Source organism: Athene noctua, chromosome 2 (genome assembly GCF_965140245.1).
Source record: "Athene noctua chromosome 2, bAthNoc1.hap1.1, whole genome shotgun sequence".
Classification (NCBI taxonomy): Eukaryota; Metazoa; Chordata; class Aves; order Strigiformes; family Strigidae; genus Athene; species Athene noctua.
In genome coordinates, this window is record NC_134038.1 from 152905073 (window position 1) to 152924454 (window position 19382).

General features: G+C 42.7%; 1 protein-coding gene across 2 annotated transcripts in view; it reads right to left on the reverse strand.

Annotated features, from left to right (window-relative positions):
* ZDHHC3 (zDHHC palmitoyltransferase 3) overlaps positions 1–18944 on the reverse strand; it is a 35273-nt gene extending 16329 nt beyond the window's left edge. For both annotated transcript variants that reach the window (XM_074900693.1, XM_074900694.1), the window contains exons 1-4: positions 18801–18944; positions 6083–6412; positions 3348–3472; positions 42–138 (exon numbers count right to left, since the gene is read on the reverse strand). In XM_074900693.1, the coding sequence (XP_074756794.1) occupies positions 42–138; positions 3348–3472; positions 6083–6388 (528 nt within the window). In that variant the 5' untranslated portion in view covers positions 6389–6412; positions 18801–18944. The remainder of the gene's footprint in view (positions 1–41; positions 139–3347; positions 3473–6082; positions 6413–18800) is intronic.
* Positions 18945–19382: the final 438 nt, after the last annotated feature.

The window sequence follows — 19382 nt, forward strand, 5'->3', positions numbered from 1 at the left end:
GCCCACTGGACAACCTCTAACACCACTTGCAAAATACTTACTGTAAACAGTACAAAGTACTTCTGGTTATTCTCTCCTACACAGTTATTGACCCATGGGCAGTGATGGTCCATTTTCCGAATACATCTCTTGCAAACACTGAAAGAATACAGGTCTTTATTTATAGCACGTTTCATTCCAGGAACACAAGATTTCACAGGGACTTGGGGGACACAGAAATTAAAGGAAAGAATCAGAGGTGAAATTTGAACCTAAACACATCTACTGGTCACCACATTTATATTTGTGCTTTGCTCACTTGAGCAAGTCTGTTCAAAATGAATCATACCATCCCAAATCACCATTGTAAAAAAAATCAATGCCAAGTAAGACACCTTAGCGTAATACCCATATCAGTGGTTCTGCCAAAATATGGTTTGAACAATACATTCAGGCAGATGGGAAAAAATCTTAGTTTAGTTTTAACCTATTCAGTCTGTGAAAACATCCATAGATTAAAACCAAACAAAAATCCAGAAGATATGAAAAGCAGTAATAAATAAAGATATTTCTCAGAGTTGGTAATAACAGACTAAGGTTTATTTACCAACATTGGCTGGTAGCAGGAACTTGCAAAAAAAATAATTAAATAAAGCACTAGAAAAGATTCTTGACATCAAGATAAGCTACATACAAGCATAAACCAGCTGTGGCAGTCAATTAGGAAGACAGTACCACAATATACATTCAACGTAAAATTAGATGTTAAAGCACTTCACAAAACCAGACTAATAAAATCAAAATTCAAATTCTTGCCAGCATGCACATTGTGGCTAGAAGTCAAATAATTAAAAGATTATTACTTTGTCTGAACATCATTCTCTCTCAGTCAGTAAGTGCTACAACTCACATAATAAAGGAAGTCTTTTTCTCTGTTGCTTTCTCATATGATAGGAGACAAAAGGCAGTCTCCTGATACCACATTGCACAAACAAGCACAGAAATCAAATATGAAAAAACACAAAACCCCAAGACAAACAAACAATAGCCCCAGAAAGGAAACAGCCATTCCAGAAAAATTCTGGCAGAATTGAAACAGAAAATGTCAAGGGCTCTGCTAATTTTATTTTTCTTTTTCTAACAAAAAAATATTTTGGCCTTAATATAAACAATAAACTTCAACACCCAAATGCTTAAGGGGAATTCAAATGATAACAAATACATTCTTATGAGCACGTACGAATAAATAATAGAAAACTTCTCTGTAAGAACAGCCTTGCACTCACTCTGCATGATGGGAGGGGGCAATCCCCAAGGGTACATGCCATGCCTGAAAAACAAATGAGTTGCTATAGCCCTGATCCTAAATGAAAGGTTGGCCAGGCAGGCCCCAGCCTCCCAGCACCGGACCAGACCAGGAGCTGCTCCTACCAGTCCCAGGTGCAGTGGAAAACAAGTAAAGTCTCGTTTTGCTAGAATAAGCAGATTGAAATGATTTTTGAGCTAAATGAGGACTAAAATCAGCTGGCACGGTACAAACAATTTATCTGTCAGACAACGTCATACTTCATACTGATTTTATTTTTTTTTTTTAAAGGGGGGGGGGAGGGAGGCGGGGCAGGTGGTGTAAAGCAGGAAGATGCCTCCCTGTGGTTTAATTTACTGCGTGCAGAGGCACACACGTTTCCCTGGGGCTCTGAAACAGGTACCTACACAAGCAACTCCTCCAATCACTCCTGGGTCCTAGTTCCCCAGAGAGACAACCTGAAGCAGACGAGCCAAAGAAGAGCTCCATGAAGGAGGCAGCTAAGGATGAGAGGAGACTTTTTATTCCATGCATATGTACCAAAAGCAGTTGGATGACAGGCAGACCATAAAACTAGCTGGTGAAAAAGGAAACACAGAAACTAAGACTGAAAACTATAGGCAACAGGGATTATCCATACTCAAGACACTCTCCTCCTGATCAGCCACTCAGCTTCCAAATGCTGGCACGAGTAGTTTGCTGGGCATGGGGGACTCACAAAATAGCATATGAATCAAAAAGCACTCTGGCTCCTCAGACATACAACTAGCACTATCACTTTGCTGATGCACATGCACTGCCTTGATGTGTTAAATTCCAATAAATCCCCTGATCCCACAAAAAATGTTTGACTGAAGATTCTCATCAGAATCAGTGCTCAGTGGATCAGTTTCCCAAACCTTAGCGTCTAAAAAGTTATCTTAAAGCACAGAAAAAAGGACCATGGAGATTGAGGTTTTGTGTTTAGCCAAAGAGTCTTTTTCATTTACCTATGCTGTGAGTCACCAGCAAGACAGCATTTTAGATGCAAAGTTTCATTCATAATTGAAGAAGTGTCAGAGGGGATTTTACATTTAGCATTAATAAGTGATAGGCATGATCGCATTGCTCCTGCTGAATAACCAACTCCTGATTTTGATTAAAATAAAAAACAAAAAAGAAAACCATTTGCAAACTAAAACTCTGCAAATAAATATGAAAAATGCAAACAGCAGAACAAGTTTGTCCAGCTCAGTTACCACTTAATTCCCTCTCACAAGATCCCTGCATGAATTAACAATAACCCTGATACGAGTTCTCTTAGTACGTATTGTTTTTTGAGTAGGTAAGGAAGGGACACCAGTGTAAACTTGTTAACTACTTACTGGAAAGCAGGTTTGCTTGCTTTGAAAGCAGAAGAGAATTTCAGGAATTAGGGTTTTTTTTGCTCACTGCCTTTAGTACTAAAAAGCTCACTACCAGATACTCTCTTTAGGGGAAGTTTATCCTACCAGAAAAAGAAAGGACATGACAGATCAGTAGGCATACTGATCTATCACAAAGCGTGAAACAAAGTCACAGTACTCAGTGAAAACATGGAAGTCTAAACTCAAAAAATATATAGTTACCTGAACTTTAATTTTAACTTAAATAGCACTTCTAAATAGAATATAAAGTTAGACAAATGAGTCTGTGAATAAAGACAAAAATAGAAAGCTCACCGACCTTTTGAGACACATTTCATAGATTTCTATGTATTCTGGTATATAATGTCTCTTTTTAAGTCATATTTACACAAAAATTTATGTCAATTACAGTTCTGGAGTCAAGGCAGCATTCATTTTAAGAGGTTCTCAGTTTTCAAGAATTAGCCCCAGTCTGCTATAGATGAAAACTCGTCAGAAAAGGCCTGAGATTTTTTCAGAGAAGTTCAAACATGTCTGTCACTGTTGACAACAGAATTGGGATGCCAATCTCGCAGTTTAACCACTCCAGTCTCAGACTCCAGTAATAATTTAGATCAAGGACCACTGCATGATTCTTGAGGTCTTGATAAAATATCAATCCTCAGAAAAGACCTTACCTGCAGTGATGTGCTCTGTCAGGTTTGATGCTACAACACTTTGGGCACTTGTAAACCACCTGTCCTGGCTTTAGCTGTAAACTCTCAATGAACTCCTTTGTGGCATTACCTTTGGGTACAGCACCCTGCAGAAAAAAAAACAAAGAACAACAAACCAGAAGATTAACCTGTGGACATTATGAATGCCAAGAAAAATAGGATGACAGAAAACTATGGGAGGGGAGGAAGAGAAAGAAATAAAAACTTCCCTAAGATCAACAGTTTCAGGAAGAGCAAGATGATTCAGAAAAGAAATTAAAATGAGGTCATAATATACTTAAATGCAATTTTAGTGTGGGTTTTTTTTAAACATCAGCAAATCCTCACTTAAGTAATTAGTCTTTTGTAATCCTATAGTAACCTTAAAATATTTAAGAATCCTCTCTTCACATCTATCAACATATTTATCATGCCAGTGTTTCATATCACAAACTGCAAACTGCAGATATCTTGTTCCAGTAGAGCAGCTACTGTAGTAGTATCATTGTGTACACTAAGAGTTGCTGGTAAATGCCTCATATATTTATAGCTATGCTTCCATTGTGTATTTATTATTTAAATTAGGGTTTAACATTCAAACAGTGAACACTAAGAATCCTCCCACCTGAATAAGACTAGATAAAACATTCTTAGCTGTGCAGTTTCACCTTAAATTATGTGTCTTTAAACAGCTGCTGCAGGAGCCTGAGTTCAAGAGTTTCCAGCCTTTCTAGGGCCATAAATTTGCTCAAAAACCCCACCAAAACTAAAGAGAGTCATAAAATGTGTCATATGAAATCAGTGCTGGTACACTGGCAGAAATGCACCTCTGCGGATATAAGGCTTTTATATTGAAATAAAAACAGGGATGTGGTATTTTAACAGATTGCTGATGAAACAGTTCTCTTTTTAACACAATTATACAACCTCCTAACAGCAATAAACAGGAATAACACACATAAATGAGAAGTGCACACTAAACCAGTACTATAAGGCTTTCTTGAGCGGTCTTTGGGTTTTTCCACACAAACCTCCCAACAGGCTTGACCAATTCAAAAATTACCAAGACCAATGTTCTCTCTCTTTAGTATGCGACAAAGCTCAAAACCTTAGGAATGTTTTGAGCAAGAACCCACAGGAAGCAGTTCCTGAAAAGCATGACACATGCTATCAATTCTGAAGAATTCAGGTGTTCATTTTTTTATAGTAAGTATTCTATTTGTTTGCCTCAACAGTGCTTTCTGTTTCATTCTGATCCTAGACATGTCCCTGTTCCCCACATCCCGGCAGCTTCCTTCATCCCTGACTAGCGCAGTCTGCCAGATGTTGCTGTATCCCCTCACTTTATCTTCCCTCCTCCATTTTGTTTAGCTGATTTCCTCATAAAAAAAACCAACCAAAGTCCCATGGGCTCTCACCATACACACAAATAAATCCCACCACACACTAGGAAGTAAATATCTTTTCCCAATTACTCTGCATAGAGATTGTATCTGCTTCTCCAACACTGCTTGCCCAGACTGCTTCAGAATACAGCTTTTGTTTCAGAAGAGTTCCTGCTAACTCTGCAAAATAATTCCAGTTACTTGAAGGTCTCTAGGCATTAAAGCCACACAACATACACTAATTAACAACAACAAGAACCCCTAGGATACAAACTATATAACAAATTGCTGCAACCTCTAATCCCAAGTCCAATGACCAGAAGTTTCAGAACCTCAACTACTGCTTACAGTTCTGCCCAGCAGCAGCAGTGTGCAATTCATCACTCTTTACCAAATCAAGCCATTTCTGCACTGCTGTGGCTTCTCAGAGAGCTTCAAACTATGAAACAAAGATTACACTGCAGCTTTAATGGTACCTAACAAGGTTTCAAGTAGGAAGTAACATTTGGAAGGAATAATTACAAGTATCAGAGGCACACCGCCTTTCCCAACAGCACCAAGAACACCCAGGAGAAAGGGGCCAAGAGGAGTCTAAGCTTGTTTTTCCTTCCACTGACTAGTGCAGAGTCAGTTTTGAACTGAATCTACTGTCCACAGGTTATTAAGCAAAATAAACCATCACAGGCCGCTCAAAATAAGCATCATGGTGCTAAACTGTACTGTCTCACTAGCTGAAATGACAAGAAAGCAGCAAACCAGATCTCTCTCAAAGCAATGTCCTATGGAGACATAGAAGGGGGTCTTACGACTCTGATGCTCCCCACTTGCATAAGAACTGTCAGCTCTTAGCATGCTCATATGATATTTACTTCAGCATGGTCCAATACACTCAACTAAATCATTACTATGAGAGATGGTTAGCATGGCTTTTCAAAACACCACCCGTTCTGCTCCATTCTGCTGAAGCAGTACTTGCCAAGGCAGACAACTAAAACCAGCTTTTCCAGCTTTCCTGTTTGTCAAGACACGACAAGCCACAAACACGAGATCTGCCACGTGGAGAAAACAGCATCTGAGAGGAACACTCTCCTTCCCAGTGCAAAAAGAGGAGCTGCTCACACAATGGGAATCTAAAGCTGGGTCCTTGACTTTGCATCTGACTTGAGTGGGATGAGAAATTAGCATACCACATCAGCAGCCTCACTCAGCAGGCTGACACATAAAAGTTATTTAAATCTGCCACTCACTCAGCAACTGAGTTATCCAACATCTAGCAGACAAGAAAAACACCGCCTGTTTCTTTCCGAGACATACAGAGAGAGATATACTTACTGGATCTGTCAGCATAGCACGAAAATGTGAAGCCAAAGCGAGGAAAGCCAAGGTGTTGAACAGTGTGCCATTGATGACACTATAAACATAATCTCTTGATGGAACTAGCATGACAAGAAGGACTACAAAGTCGGCATAGAACACCAGCATCCAGGTAACGACAGCACATGCAATACCACAGCCATCTCGAATAAACCACATTGTTCCCAGGGAAGCGCGGCTAGGAGGTGGAACACACTTTTCTGGCTGGAGGTATTCAGGTTTCCTTTCAATATCTCTGAAGCGGTGGACTGGAGTAATCATCATAGGCTATTATGTCCATACTTGCATCTGAAAGAGAGTCAGAAACAGTGTTCACTACTTTGCAAGACATGTAGACCTCCGTTCGCATAATGGCATGGGGATCGTGTGGGAAATTCCAAACTGCAGAAAGTGAGTTGAAGAAAGTAAAAAAGATAAATAAATCAAACTCAAAACAATGGATTTGGAAACCAGACTCTTGCACTTATTAGAACACTTCTTACTCAGAAAACTAAGTGCTTTTAAGACTTGCTCAAATACACATTAAATCCACTGGTGTACCACGTCCACTTCCCCCTCAAGGAAAGGCAACAAGTGTTTTAATTAAAAGAAAGCGATCAGGTAGGTGCCAACAGGAGCTGCCACAGCAGGAACTGAAGCAAGAACCAAACACTGTCACGTGAGGAAAAAAGGAAAGACCTGGCATAGCTGGCAGGGTCCCTTTTTGCTCCCTCAGACCTGGGGAAGGGAAGGGTCTCTCCTACAGATAGTGGAAAGCTTTGCAAGTGGAAGAGGTTTCCTTTCTCCTTAGCCACTGACTCACAGCTTTGGGGTAAAAGTGCAAAAACAAACCACTGCGAAGTTACAGTGGCAGAAACTGCTGAAGAAGTAACACAGGCAAAGATCTTGACAAGAATTTATAGTCTGGGCTGGAGGATGCTCTTCCTGAACAGTGGCTGTCTTCCACTGTCACCTCCTGTGGCCTTATATCCCTTGTAAGTTTTCTGCTTTGCCATGCTTCTCTCAACATCTTTGCTCTGTCCGTCAATGGTGTTTGTTTTAATCCCCTTCAGCACTTCTAGCTAACTCCACTCCACTCTAATTAGGGCACTAACATGACATTTGCTGTCATTGCCCTGTCCTATCCATCTCTGCAGGCACCTTGTCTACCCAGAGGGTAAGGTCCATCTTGGAGCCTAAAACTGTACTACTCCAGGCATGCACAGCCCCTTCAATGTAACTCCAACCACACGTAGGCATTTCTGGAAACAAAAAAGGTGCTCGTAAGTCTTTGGCAGGGGATCAATAAATCTGCACTGTGAACATATGCCACTCAATGTTAGAGCACACCTGGAATGCTACGCTTTGAAAGCAGCTCTTTACACACCCAGCAACTTCTCCCAAAGACACTTCTTAACGGGGTATTTGCACAACGCTCTAAACACTCAAAACCAATACAATCTCTATATAAAGACCCAACTTCTACAAAAACAGATACAATAATTTTGCTACCAAATACACTGAATTGCATCTACCTAAACAGAAGGGTTCAGCACATTTCAACATGGAAGGATTATTCTCATTTCTTTGCAAAAAGAGTGCATTCCATTTTAATTCAGAGAAAGGGAGACAATGTTTGCCATTAATGATGTTTTCTGCCAAGAGTTCATACTGAACTATTTTTGTGTTTAATTGTTAAAAAAGTGACACTTTTACCTATACAAAATGGATACATTTTACAGAAAGCAGCCAGAGGATCACAAAGATACTTAAACTTCTCTCAAAACGTTTATGGCTATGTCAAGCACAAAAAGAAAGCTCTATTCTGCGTAACACCAACCTAAACTGAGATGCTAATGCACCTCCCTGGAAAGGGAAGGAGATAATAGTTTGCTTTCTAGTTGTTATTTCAAGAAGACCAAATTCATAAGAGGAGAATTAGTCTCTCACAGCCAAAGATTAAGGTTATTAACGAGCAAAATGATTAATTAAATCCAAGCACAGAAGTGATGAGCTTGTGCATGTTAGCACGAGTGATATGGAAAAGAAGTGACTGGACCTACTATTGCCGCAGTGAGAGGCAAAAGCCAGGAGCACAAAGTTTCGAGGTGTACAGCAGTAGATGAACCAGACCATTATTTGTTTTCTAACATAACTGGTATAAATAAAACAGAAAATCAGGTATTTTCTTATATTTCTGCTTTTAGCACTCAGTATTTTGCAAGTGAGAGAGTTTAAGATGTTTTATGAGTCTGAAAAAAGTCACACAAACTAATGGTAAAGTCTATCAGTCTCATATTTATACATACATCACCAGAACAGAAAAAACAAGATAAAAATGCACATGTGTGGATCTCACTTACTTTGGCAAGACAAAAACTCTCCTTCTCATTCACAAAATTCACATACCACATTGTAATTACTTTGTACTTTAACCACAGCTATAATTTAGCCTCATGACTCCTGATACTTAGGGAGACAAGCTATATAATTTTCAGAAACAGTGATTACCCAAACAATCTAGTGGTCTAAATTCAGATATATCTAGACCTACTAGTAAACCCATATGTCTTCCCAGTTTTTCACAGTTTCTGTAAGGATGCTTATGTATTCACACATTCACAAACTGAACAAGTATTTTAAAGATTCAATCTCTCCCCCAAGGAAACAGGTTAATCTTTATTGCATTATTTAATAATCTTATTAAAATTGTTATGCTGGTTTGCCAAGTCAAAATAAAGCTGACATAATTAAAGACTCATGCCTGACAAAAGTCTTTAGTTGACAGTAACATCATATTGCATTAAAAAAATAAGAAAGCAAACAATAATTTAGGTGTTGATTTTCAAATGGACGTTTTACACTTAACACATCAGGTGCAGTAACAAGCTGGAATAGTCCTGAACACACACTTTCAGGGTTTTTTGCACAGACTTTGAGCCTTTTTTTTTTTTCCCTGAGGTTTTGTTTCCCAAAGCAAAGGAATGAAACTGTCACAGGAAAAGCAAAGTCTTATTTAACTGAGGAATTAGTTTGACAAGTCACCTTAAGGTCAGTATTAGCAGAGACTGACTGAAAGCTAGACAAATACTCAGTGATTAAAACTGTGGGTTTAGTCCTGAAGAGCACACTTCAGGAGTCAAATAAAAATTCATCTCTTGGAAATGCAGGAAGTGGTTTCACTCCAGTAAGAGTTCTACAGCTCTCCCTCAGAAATATTATTGAGCTAAATTGAAAAGAAAAAACAATAGGAAAAAAAAAAAAAAAAAGTAAGCTATTGCCATGTAACTGTTTAAGGAGAAACTGGAAAGAGCTTTGAGGCACCTCAGTCTGAAAGTCTGGGGACTCTTTTCTGCAGTGAAGTAAGGAAGTGGTTAAGAGGATAGAGCACAGGCCTCCAATTCTGACTTCTGGCTAGAGGACAAATTTGTTATTTAATGCACTCTGTTATTTAATACTTGCTTTACAGGCATCATCAGGAAAAAAAAATGAAAAATCAGTGATCAGTACATAAACACCATTATTTGAGAAACAGATGTATGTTTTAGTGTACATTATCTTAACAATCATAGGAGCTTAGAGCCTCAGCTTCTCTTCTATGTGACCCAGTTAGCTGTTCTTAACATACACAAACATCTGGGTTTATGTTGTCCAACCTGGTATTTTCATGTAAACAAGAAAAAAAAAGATTGTAGTGGGGAAGAAGCAGTAACTTGCCCTAACTGGTCTGTCCTTCAATCATGCTGCATATGAACTTATTTTATAACACAGAGATGGAATATGTCAGTCCCTCCCACTCTGTAGCAAACAGTACATAAACAATGAAGGCAAAGGGCTTAAGGACTTAATCACGGTGTCAAACTACCAGAGAGGCCACTAGGTAAGTGTGAGACACAAAGACAACACACACATCAATTTAGCTAAACTACATGTCAGAGTAAAGACCTTTTCTTCTTTTTTATCTGGAAGGCATTTGGCATTACGGGAGTAAACAAACAAACAAACAAACAAAAGGTAATATACACATTAGATGTAAATAAAACAAATTAAAACCCACTTCCTGCTACAATGAACTAGTAAAATATGTTACTACACCCTACATAAATTAACTGCCTTTTGACCTGCCATAAGCCATGTCAAAAATCTATTTTTTGTGACCACCAAATAATGCATTAAGAATGAACTAATGAATGATGTGGGCCTTCACCCAATGTGTATCTGAAAGCCACCTGAGGTTCTGATGTCATAAAACTTACACCAAACAATGTCATCATCATCACCCTGCTGATTTTCATAAAATTAGTCATGCTAGTGAAGTCAGGCACATGGGTGCTTGCAAAACTACAGTATTACTATGTACATTGCAACCAGTTCCTCCATTAGAAATCCATTAACATTAAACTTTGGGAAGAGGCTACGTTTTGTCATACGAATTAAGTGAATTTCAAGTTCTGCCAATTACATGAAAACAATTCTAAAAAAAAACCCACAACCAAACCTCCCCAAAAAACCCAAACCACCCAACAAAAAAAACAGAATGAGACCAGGGCAGATTATGGGCACTTTTTGAGCTTTTCAGTTTTTATATACTTTGAAGAGATACTTTGGAAAAGCTTTTATGACACGCACAGAACTCACTGCCAGTATTTTGAGAGCTGACAAACAACACTAAAGTTAACTTTTTATCGTGATCAAAAGGAAGCAAACATACATAACCAGTCATGTTATATTCATGACAGCTAAACTAGGCGATCTAGATCCACAGGACAGGATGTCCCTTTAAATAAAACCAAACTCCAGATAGATAGATAGAAACTGCAAGAGAGGTCATTTTGAAGGTTTTTTTCATTTTTCTGTACAGCAAACTGCATTGATTAAAACACTGCATATTTAATCATCCTTTGCAACAAAAATGAGAGAAAGCGTGTTTCTAACAGGATATTTACCTGTGCTTCTCCTGCTACACTTTCACACAGCTCAAATCTAACAACAAGCCTGTCAAAACTTGCCAAAGCAAGTTTTAGCAGGGATAATAAGGAAATATCAGCATTCATATATTTTTTTCATATATTTTAGGCTCCTGCAAGGCCTAAAAAGCTTTATCTGATCAGCAGGAGTGGAACAAAACAGCCCAGCTATGCTGAGAATTTCTGGCAGTCTCCTGCAGATTCATCCAGATATCCATGAGCGGAGCAGTTTCCAACCCCGGGTTTGCAAAATCCTGGAGGGTCAATGGGACATTTCTAACAAGTCTGTGAAAGGCAGCTAAAAAAAGCAAGCCTATTATTAGCAGGCTTAAATTTTATATAAGAGCGCTGTACTTCCATTGGAATATTTTTGGGACTCCACACATGCTTAAAGAAAATCCAACCCAAACAAACAAACCCAACTCCAATCCAAACCCCCAAATAGGTCAAAAACTTCTCCTCTCCAGTTAAAATGGCAAAAGCAATAGGGAAGGATCAGGCACGGAGCTTAACGCTGCGTTTACGGGACACCCGATGACTCAGATCAAAATGTCACAAGGCAAAGTCAGTACTGCTAGCCCTACTCCAGCCACCCCAGGAGCAGGATTATGCCTAGTGCAGATAATTGTTCATCTTTCTTCTGGAAATTCAGGCCACATTAAGAAGAGTGTCAGCCTACCTACTACATTATCAGCTATGTGTTTGCTTTTAGCAAGAGGCTTAGAAAAATCTCAAATTGCCCTGAAACCTTTGGCTACTGAAGTCATGCAATTTCAACAGTTTCAGTTCACATACTAAAGAAAAATGGCATAAAGAAATCCAAATGTGAATTATATTGAATCCATTAAAAATAATCTTTACAATTAAAAGTCTTAAAACAAATTTGTGTTTTCTCAGGCTGAATGCACAGGCTTGGATTACCTGCCTTGGGAAAGGGAAAAGAGAACACAGAAAACCAGATGGTTACCCAGTTATAACACTTTTCTATACATGAAGGGAATAAACGTCTCTATTACAATGCTGCTTTATAGTCACAGTTTAGAAAACTCTCTACATTATTCACTATTTTGATGAATCATGATAAATTAACTTTTATTTTTAGTTTGTTATTTTGAAGAGGCCATGCATGAACAAGACCTTAGTAAAAATGGATCACACTACAATCATATTTTTATTATTTTTATTAGAAGCATCTTAGAGGGGAAGATTTAATTGAAGTCGTGCACTTCTGAAGAATACATTTGAACAGGAGTATGAATACATAGAGGAAACTTCTCCCTAAAGAGAGCAGGGGGAAGTGGAAATTACCCCAAAGACATCTGTCAGATCTAGAAACTCCATCCTGAGGACCTGGATCGGGCTGAGAGTGACAGGCTCAAAAGAGGTGCAGCCACATAAGGCACAAATCCCACAGTTCTCCTCTCATTTACATCGGCGTAAACAAGAAGCAACTTCAACACGGCCAAAGGAATTCTATTATTAGAACTGTAAAGAAAATAAGGCCACATTTTCTCAACTAAAACCATGGTATTTTCCCATCCTAACGTTTGTGGTACAGAATCTCTCAGGACAGATGGTAACAGCTTCCTGGTTAATGTCTATAACGTTTCTGTTTAACTAGTTGTGGTGGTGCAATTTTTACTCCTCCCCACCCCTCCTTGTTGGGCTGCTTGGTGCTAGGTGTGATTTCCCCCCCCATCCCCTAAGCTATACACCAATCTGTGGAGATAAGGACTGCTAACTTTAAAGCCCCCCCTTAATGAGCCTGGTTCCTGCCCCTCCCGATTGCTTGAAAACAGCCCATCATCTCCTAATGCCTGGCACACCTGTACCAGGGATGTGGTCAAATGGGAAAAATAACAGAGTTGCGCATTCATCAAGTTCTTGTGCAACTGCTGGAAGGCACCAGAATACTTCACTGTTCGTATCTGACAAAAGTCAATTATCTTGCACCCTATAAATTGCGACCACAAGGGAGACCCTTTGAGCTCTCCTGGATCGCAGCGGGCCTGTGACCAGCATCTCCCCTGAGCTGGAATGCCTCTCAGGTACCAAAACCCTTAAGGTGTCATCTGCTGCCAGAGCTGATGGAAGCCAGGGGCAAAGTCCACCTGCTCGAGTCTCAATTTTATTGCCTGTTGAGGAATGCCAAGGCATTGTGAGTATTTTCTCTAAACTCGAGAGAGAAATTTTTCTTTGAGCTAGCTTCTCTTTCACCCACTCATTCTCTGTTTCTTGGTGTGTGGGTACATACTTCATTCTACTGGATCCAAATACTTTTGTTTCTGTGTGTGTGTGTTTGTCCGTTTTGTGTATGTGCATGTATATATGGATAAATTAAGGTACCATTAATTAAGTTAGTGTGAATCTTGTAATTTTAGAATCTGTAAATAACTTGCTTTTCTTTCAACATTTCTGAATTATTTTGTAACGATAAATTGCTGTTAGTTAATAAATCTAGATTTCCTACTAAATCATCACCGTGTTAATATTTTCATCTGCGACACTATGGCTACGTATTGTATAAATAAGTTATAGTTCAATGAAGACTGACCTAAGAGTCCGAGTTACCTGGTGATTGCACCCCCACCTACAAGGCCTGTCAGCTGCTAGCCTGAGCACAGGAGACAAAGACAATGTAGTTACTGTCCAAGGTACATAAACACTGGGCCACTATGGGTGAGTGACAAAATCAGGGCAACATCTAGGAACAGGACACAAGGCACAAGGGCAACAGAGACTAAGATCAGACTTGGATTTGACTTGGTCTGATCGCAAAGTTAGTGATCTTAATAAGCTTTTGATGAGAGATGGAAGGTACTTTATAGAACTGTAATTAAGTATGAACCATTACAAAACAACATGCTATTTTTTTTAACTATCGGAGCTGCAAGGGCAACAGAGAAATTCTGTCACTTCAATTTTACGGTTTCCCAATAGACTAAATACACACAAGCTACTTAACCTATATAAAAAGAGAAATATTAATCCTGAACACATAAATACAAACCAGCTCTGTGGCATTCCCACCTATCTGGAGTAAGCATCGGAAGGAAAGAGCAGTCTTGCAAAGGGACTGCACTGGGAAACAGAAAACAACAAATGGGGTGTCATGCTTTCCCACAGCATTGTCATTATCCTGAATAGACAGCCTTATGAAAGACAAAACAGGAGAAGCTGTCCTGGTCTTCTAGACAGAGTTGCAATTTTGATGCTGACTCAGGACTTAAAGCAGCAAGCCAGTGGATTAAGGGAATTTAAATTCTGAATTTGCCCTGTATCAACTTTTTTTTTTTAAAAAAAGACAAAAATTAAAGGGGGAAGGTTGGTCTATACAACTGGTATTATTTTTAGCATCTATTTTAAAAACAACACTGCTTTCATGGCATAAGGAATGTATTTTCCAGACAAGCAGAAAAGAGTTGCATCTTTAAAGTTTTAACCATAGTAAGAAGCTGGCAGAACCATCTCAGTCTAAAAAAATACTCAGATTATCTTTCAAGGCAGAAAATCACTTTAACTATCAGACATACCTCTTCACTCAGATGGTCTAACCTCTGATTCAGCTCTCACCTGTTCCTGCTACAGCCACTACCTTCACAAGCATGAACAAGTCAGTCAGTCTCTCTGTATTTTATTCCCTGCCTTGCAGTCCACACTTCTTCCCTACCATGTAGGGGTAGCAAAGACAGAGGTATGAAGGCTGTAGGCATTTAGATTTTAAATCTAAATACTACACCTAAGGATGTATCTAAACCAAATACAACAGAGGGCATCTAATAAAACAGGGACCAAAAAATTATCACCTCTATCCTGAAAAGGACCCACCTTCGTGATGACAAGAGTTAGCCTAGACGAAACCTATGTTCCTACTTCAGAGAACTAGAAAAACCTTCAGGTTCAAAGTTGCTGCATGTTAAAGCTTTTGAAATGTAGTGAAGAACTCCTGATGTGACAAACTATTTCTTGGTTTGCCCACTGTTGCATTAGCAAGCACAAGGGATCACTGTCTCCGTAAAAAATACAGTTTCTATGTGTAAACATTCATTTTGTTATCCTTCAAAATACTGAGAGTTGGAGACCAGGCTAAGTGCAACACATAGTATATTGCTTATCTATTCTATGCTGTATTGGACATCAGTAATTCAAGTAGTCACTGCAAAGAACAGAGATGTATATCACATTACTATCTCCCTTTATTGCCTGCTCTAGCCTTCCCTGTATCTACTGCATTGTACTACTGCCTTCCCACTAGGACTGCATATGTTTCACTGTCTTTTTGTTTTAAATAGCATAGTACTTCACACTGCCCTTGTTCACTCTTACTGTTTCAACTTGAGCCCATTTGTTTTAACTTCTGCATGCCGCACCACGTTTAAGATTGGTTGCCCCTGTCAGTTCTGCATTATTGCAAAACTCACAGCTGAACTTCACAAACACGCCATGCACCACCACCATCCACCACAGGTCTAGCAGCAAAAACATCAACAAGGGCCTTGCACTTCCTCCCATTCAACATTCCTCTCTTATCCAAGGGTATTAACACTGAGTTTTTTGTGTCCTTGTTTTACTTGCTATTACACCTGCTGGAACAGCGATTCCCAACATTTTTCTAGCTCAACTCTGCTGCCGTGGCCTTTCTTCTCATTTCCTTACTTTCCCATCCCTATCCTTTTCTTTTTTTTTTATTTTCTCCTTGCACTCCTTCTCCCGTATGAGCACCAGTTCTGTATGGGCACCTCGTAACCTGGTGGGGTGAAGAGATACAGGGCTATAAGCCCAGATAAAAGTCTCCAGAAGCACTCCCAAGCACCCCCCACCCTGGGGGCACAGCCAAAAGCAGGCAAAAGGAGTATGCGTGCCAGTGCTCCTGTGGAGTTAAGAGCCAGTACCTAGCTGCACCTTGCCTGTAACACCTTGCACCTCACTAGATGGGAACTACCGCTATATGAGGAGGTCTTTGGCACCCATAGCCTGCAGAGGCAAGCTGGCTTGCTCTTTTGGACTCCCTCTCAAAAGGACAATGTGTAAAGTGTTACTGGCAGACTTGCTGCACTGCAGTTCCAGTCAAGTTACAGGCTTTTCTTCTTATTGTCTGCACAACCCAGGAAACACGCAGCTCTAATTGGGAAAGCTTTAACTTCTCATTTTCTCTAACCAAACCTTGAGTTTCAGATTAGTTACATGCACAAGTCAAATACGATGTTCCAGGTACCATCATTCCCATACAGTTTGCTTCAACTGGCTAAGCACAGGAGGGAAAATAAAAACTGGTAACAAGCTTTTCTATTTTGTCATATTTTACACTGCCTGCTGTCTTCTCTCAGGAAGACAGAAAAACTGCAGAATACTGCCCTAAGAAAAAGGTCACATCTACACTGCAGAAGGACCAGAAAAAACCTTAAGCTCAGTCAATTAACATCTGCAGAGACCGGCTGAGCTACAGCCAAGACATTTTCAGCCTGACACCACTGTGGGTGCCCATCACCTACCCTGTAGTCTCTCTACAGGAGAGAGAACCTATTATAGATGCATGGGAAATGCCCGTATGAGCAAGCTTCATGGCCACACGAGCAAGCTTCCCTGAAACAACGGGTTTAAACTGCATCGACTATGTGACGCTGCTAGCTCCAGTTCTGCTGGAGATGCACAGCAGCCCACCCATCAAAAGTAAATTCACATTAGGTAAGAGATTCACTGAAAGTGAGCTACCATTGCCCAGGCTACACACGTTCTCCTGAAGACTATCAGTTACCCCCCTTTGCTGACACAAAGGAAACTGCCCAGAAAAGATATATAACGACCTGGGCACAGCAGACCTGCATCTGCTGAGGAATGAAGCATTCATCTTCTTGCAACCTGCTCCCAGTAGTTGGATCAAATTGTATTTTTGTCTACTGCCAAACAAGCAATTTCAAACCAGAATATGCACTCTGCCTGTAACTACACCACCTGAAATGAAAAAAACTAAAAAGGAAGCAGAAACATACAAAAAAATACCCAATAGGTATTACATGTTGCAACAGACATTTGAGCTTTTAGCCAGACCTTACATGTGTCCTTTTATAAACCTGTAACCACACAAAACTTCTGGGTCACACCTTCCAAATCTCAATGAGCCTTGTCAGACACAACTTACAACCACAAGCAGCTCCCATTGGTATGACAAACAGTATTGTGTGAGTGAGAGAGCTACACTGACAGTCGTAGTATTTGACAGACCAGATCTTTATTGCACTGGGGGATGCATTTTTAAAGACATGTGAATCAATGTGTGGCTCCCCTTACAATGACTCTTATCACTGAAATGCCTATAACACTACACAAAAGACTTATTTGTTGCTTTCACTAAGCGAAGAAAAACACGGTACTCTCTAAAGCCTTGCTATCTACACCAGCAGGCATGGGAGGTAATGACTCCCAGCACCCGGCCAGTCCCTTCTCTGGGATTCCACCGTATCAAAACGACCACCCAAACGTGGGCTCCTTTCCTACAGATCCGACGTTGCGCACCTCCGCCGTGTCAGGAGTCTGGCACACGATCTCTCGTTCACATGCTGAAAAACATAGCTTTTCTGAATCAGCATCAAAGGAGAGAAATCCAAGCAAGCTCTGGTGTGCACCCGGCATCCCTCGGTGGCATGCAGGCAGCGAGAGGGCACAACAGAGACCAGGCTGCTGCTTCCTCCTCCCCCGGGCCTATGTTTTCTTGAAGACTGTTTTCTAACGAGCCATTACAAGCTCTTCCTTCTTCTTACAAATTACTTTTCGCTAGTACTCCAGTAATACTTAGCAGCTGCTGTTTAAAACCAGCCCGGATTACTTTCTACAACTCCCCACCCGTTTCGACCAAACCCGCCACAGCACAGCGCCATGGTTTCAGCACCGATTCCTCCCGGGGCTCAAGTCGTGACTGCCCTGCGGTGCCCTCAGGGAGCCGCAGTTCGGCGCCGGGTGCCCACGGCCACCTCCGAAGGGTGAGGGTCTGCCCCGCCGGCCGCCGCGTTAGCAGGTTAGAGGCCGCCGTTTCAGCACCGCGATCCCGTAAACGATCACAGGACCCGACGGCATTGCTGCAGGCTCCCAGTTTCAATTTCCTGCCGAGGGGACGCCGCGCTGCTCCGGACGGCCCCGGGAGCAGAGCTCGGTCCCGGACGCGGCCCAGCGTTCCTTAACGTTTCCCCGCGCAGTATTTCAAGCCCGGCGCTGAAAGCCGGCGAAGGCCGACCGGGAGCTCACCTCCCGCCTCCCGCCTCCCGCCCGAAGCCAGCAGCCCCAGGAGACGCACGCCCAGGCGCTGCCCGGGGCCCCGGCGGAGGGAAGCGGGGCACGGAGCGGCCCTTCACCGGCCGCGCCGCGCCACCCCCAGGGCTCCCCGCACTGCCGAGGGGCTGAGCGAGGAAGGATGGGATGGGATGGGATGGGATGGGCCGCTCCGCGACGGCGGCGGCCCGCTCCCGCCCCCTCCGCCACCGCGCACCTGCCCGCACGGGCCGCCCCCCCGCGCTGTCATTACCCACCTACCCCGCAGGCCGCCGCCGCCGCCGGCCCGGCGCGCGCCCCGCCGCCCCCACGCCGCGCGCGCACGCCGCCAACGCCGCCACGCAGCGCCGCGCCGCGCCCCGCCGGCCGAGGCTGCCCCGCGCGCCGCCGTGAGCCCCATCCGCCCCGCGGAGCCCGCGCCCGGCGGCGGCACGGCCCCCCCGCCCGTCCCCGCCGCCGCCCCTTACGCTGGCTCGGCGGGGAGGTGGGGCGGCCGCCGGGAGGAACCAGGAAGTGAGCGGCGGCGGAGAGAGGCAGCGCACCCCCGGCCCGTCCCCGCCCTGCCGCCGGGCGCGGCGCGCGGGGCTCCCCGGCCCACGGGCGGGCACCGGCGCCGCGCCCGGCGGGGCTCGGCGGGGCTCGGCTCGGCTCGGCCCAGCCGCCTGGGTGCCGCAGGGCCCCGTGCGGCCGCGGCGCGCCTCTGCCGAGCGCGCCTATACGTCTCGGGCGTGCGCGGCGGGGCGGGGCGGGGAGGAGGAGGAGGAGGAGGAGGAGGGGAAATGCGGGTTTTGGGAGGAAAAAAGAACCTTTTCAATTTTTTTTTTTTTTTTTTTCTTCCATGGGGAACAGGTGGGCTTCACCGCGCACCTCCGAGCTCCAGAGCAGTCGTTCGGGTGGTTTCGGTTTGCGGGGATCGCGGATCGTGCGGCATCCCCGAGGGCAGAGCGCAGGGCTGCAGGTGTGGTGTCCGCCGGCGGGGCAGCCCCGGGGAAAGTTTTCTCGACGCTCTCCATCCCGAGCCGCCGCTTCCAGCGTCAGGCACGCCGTGC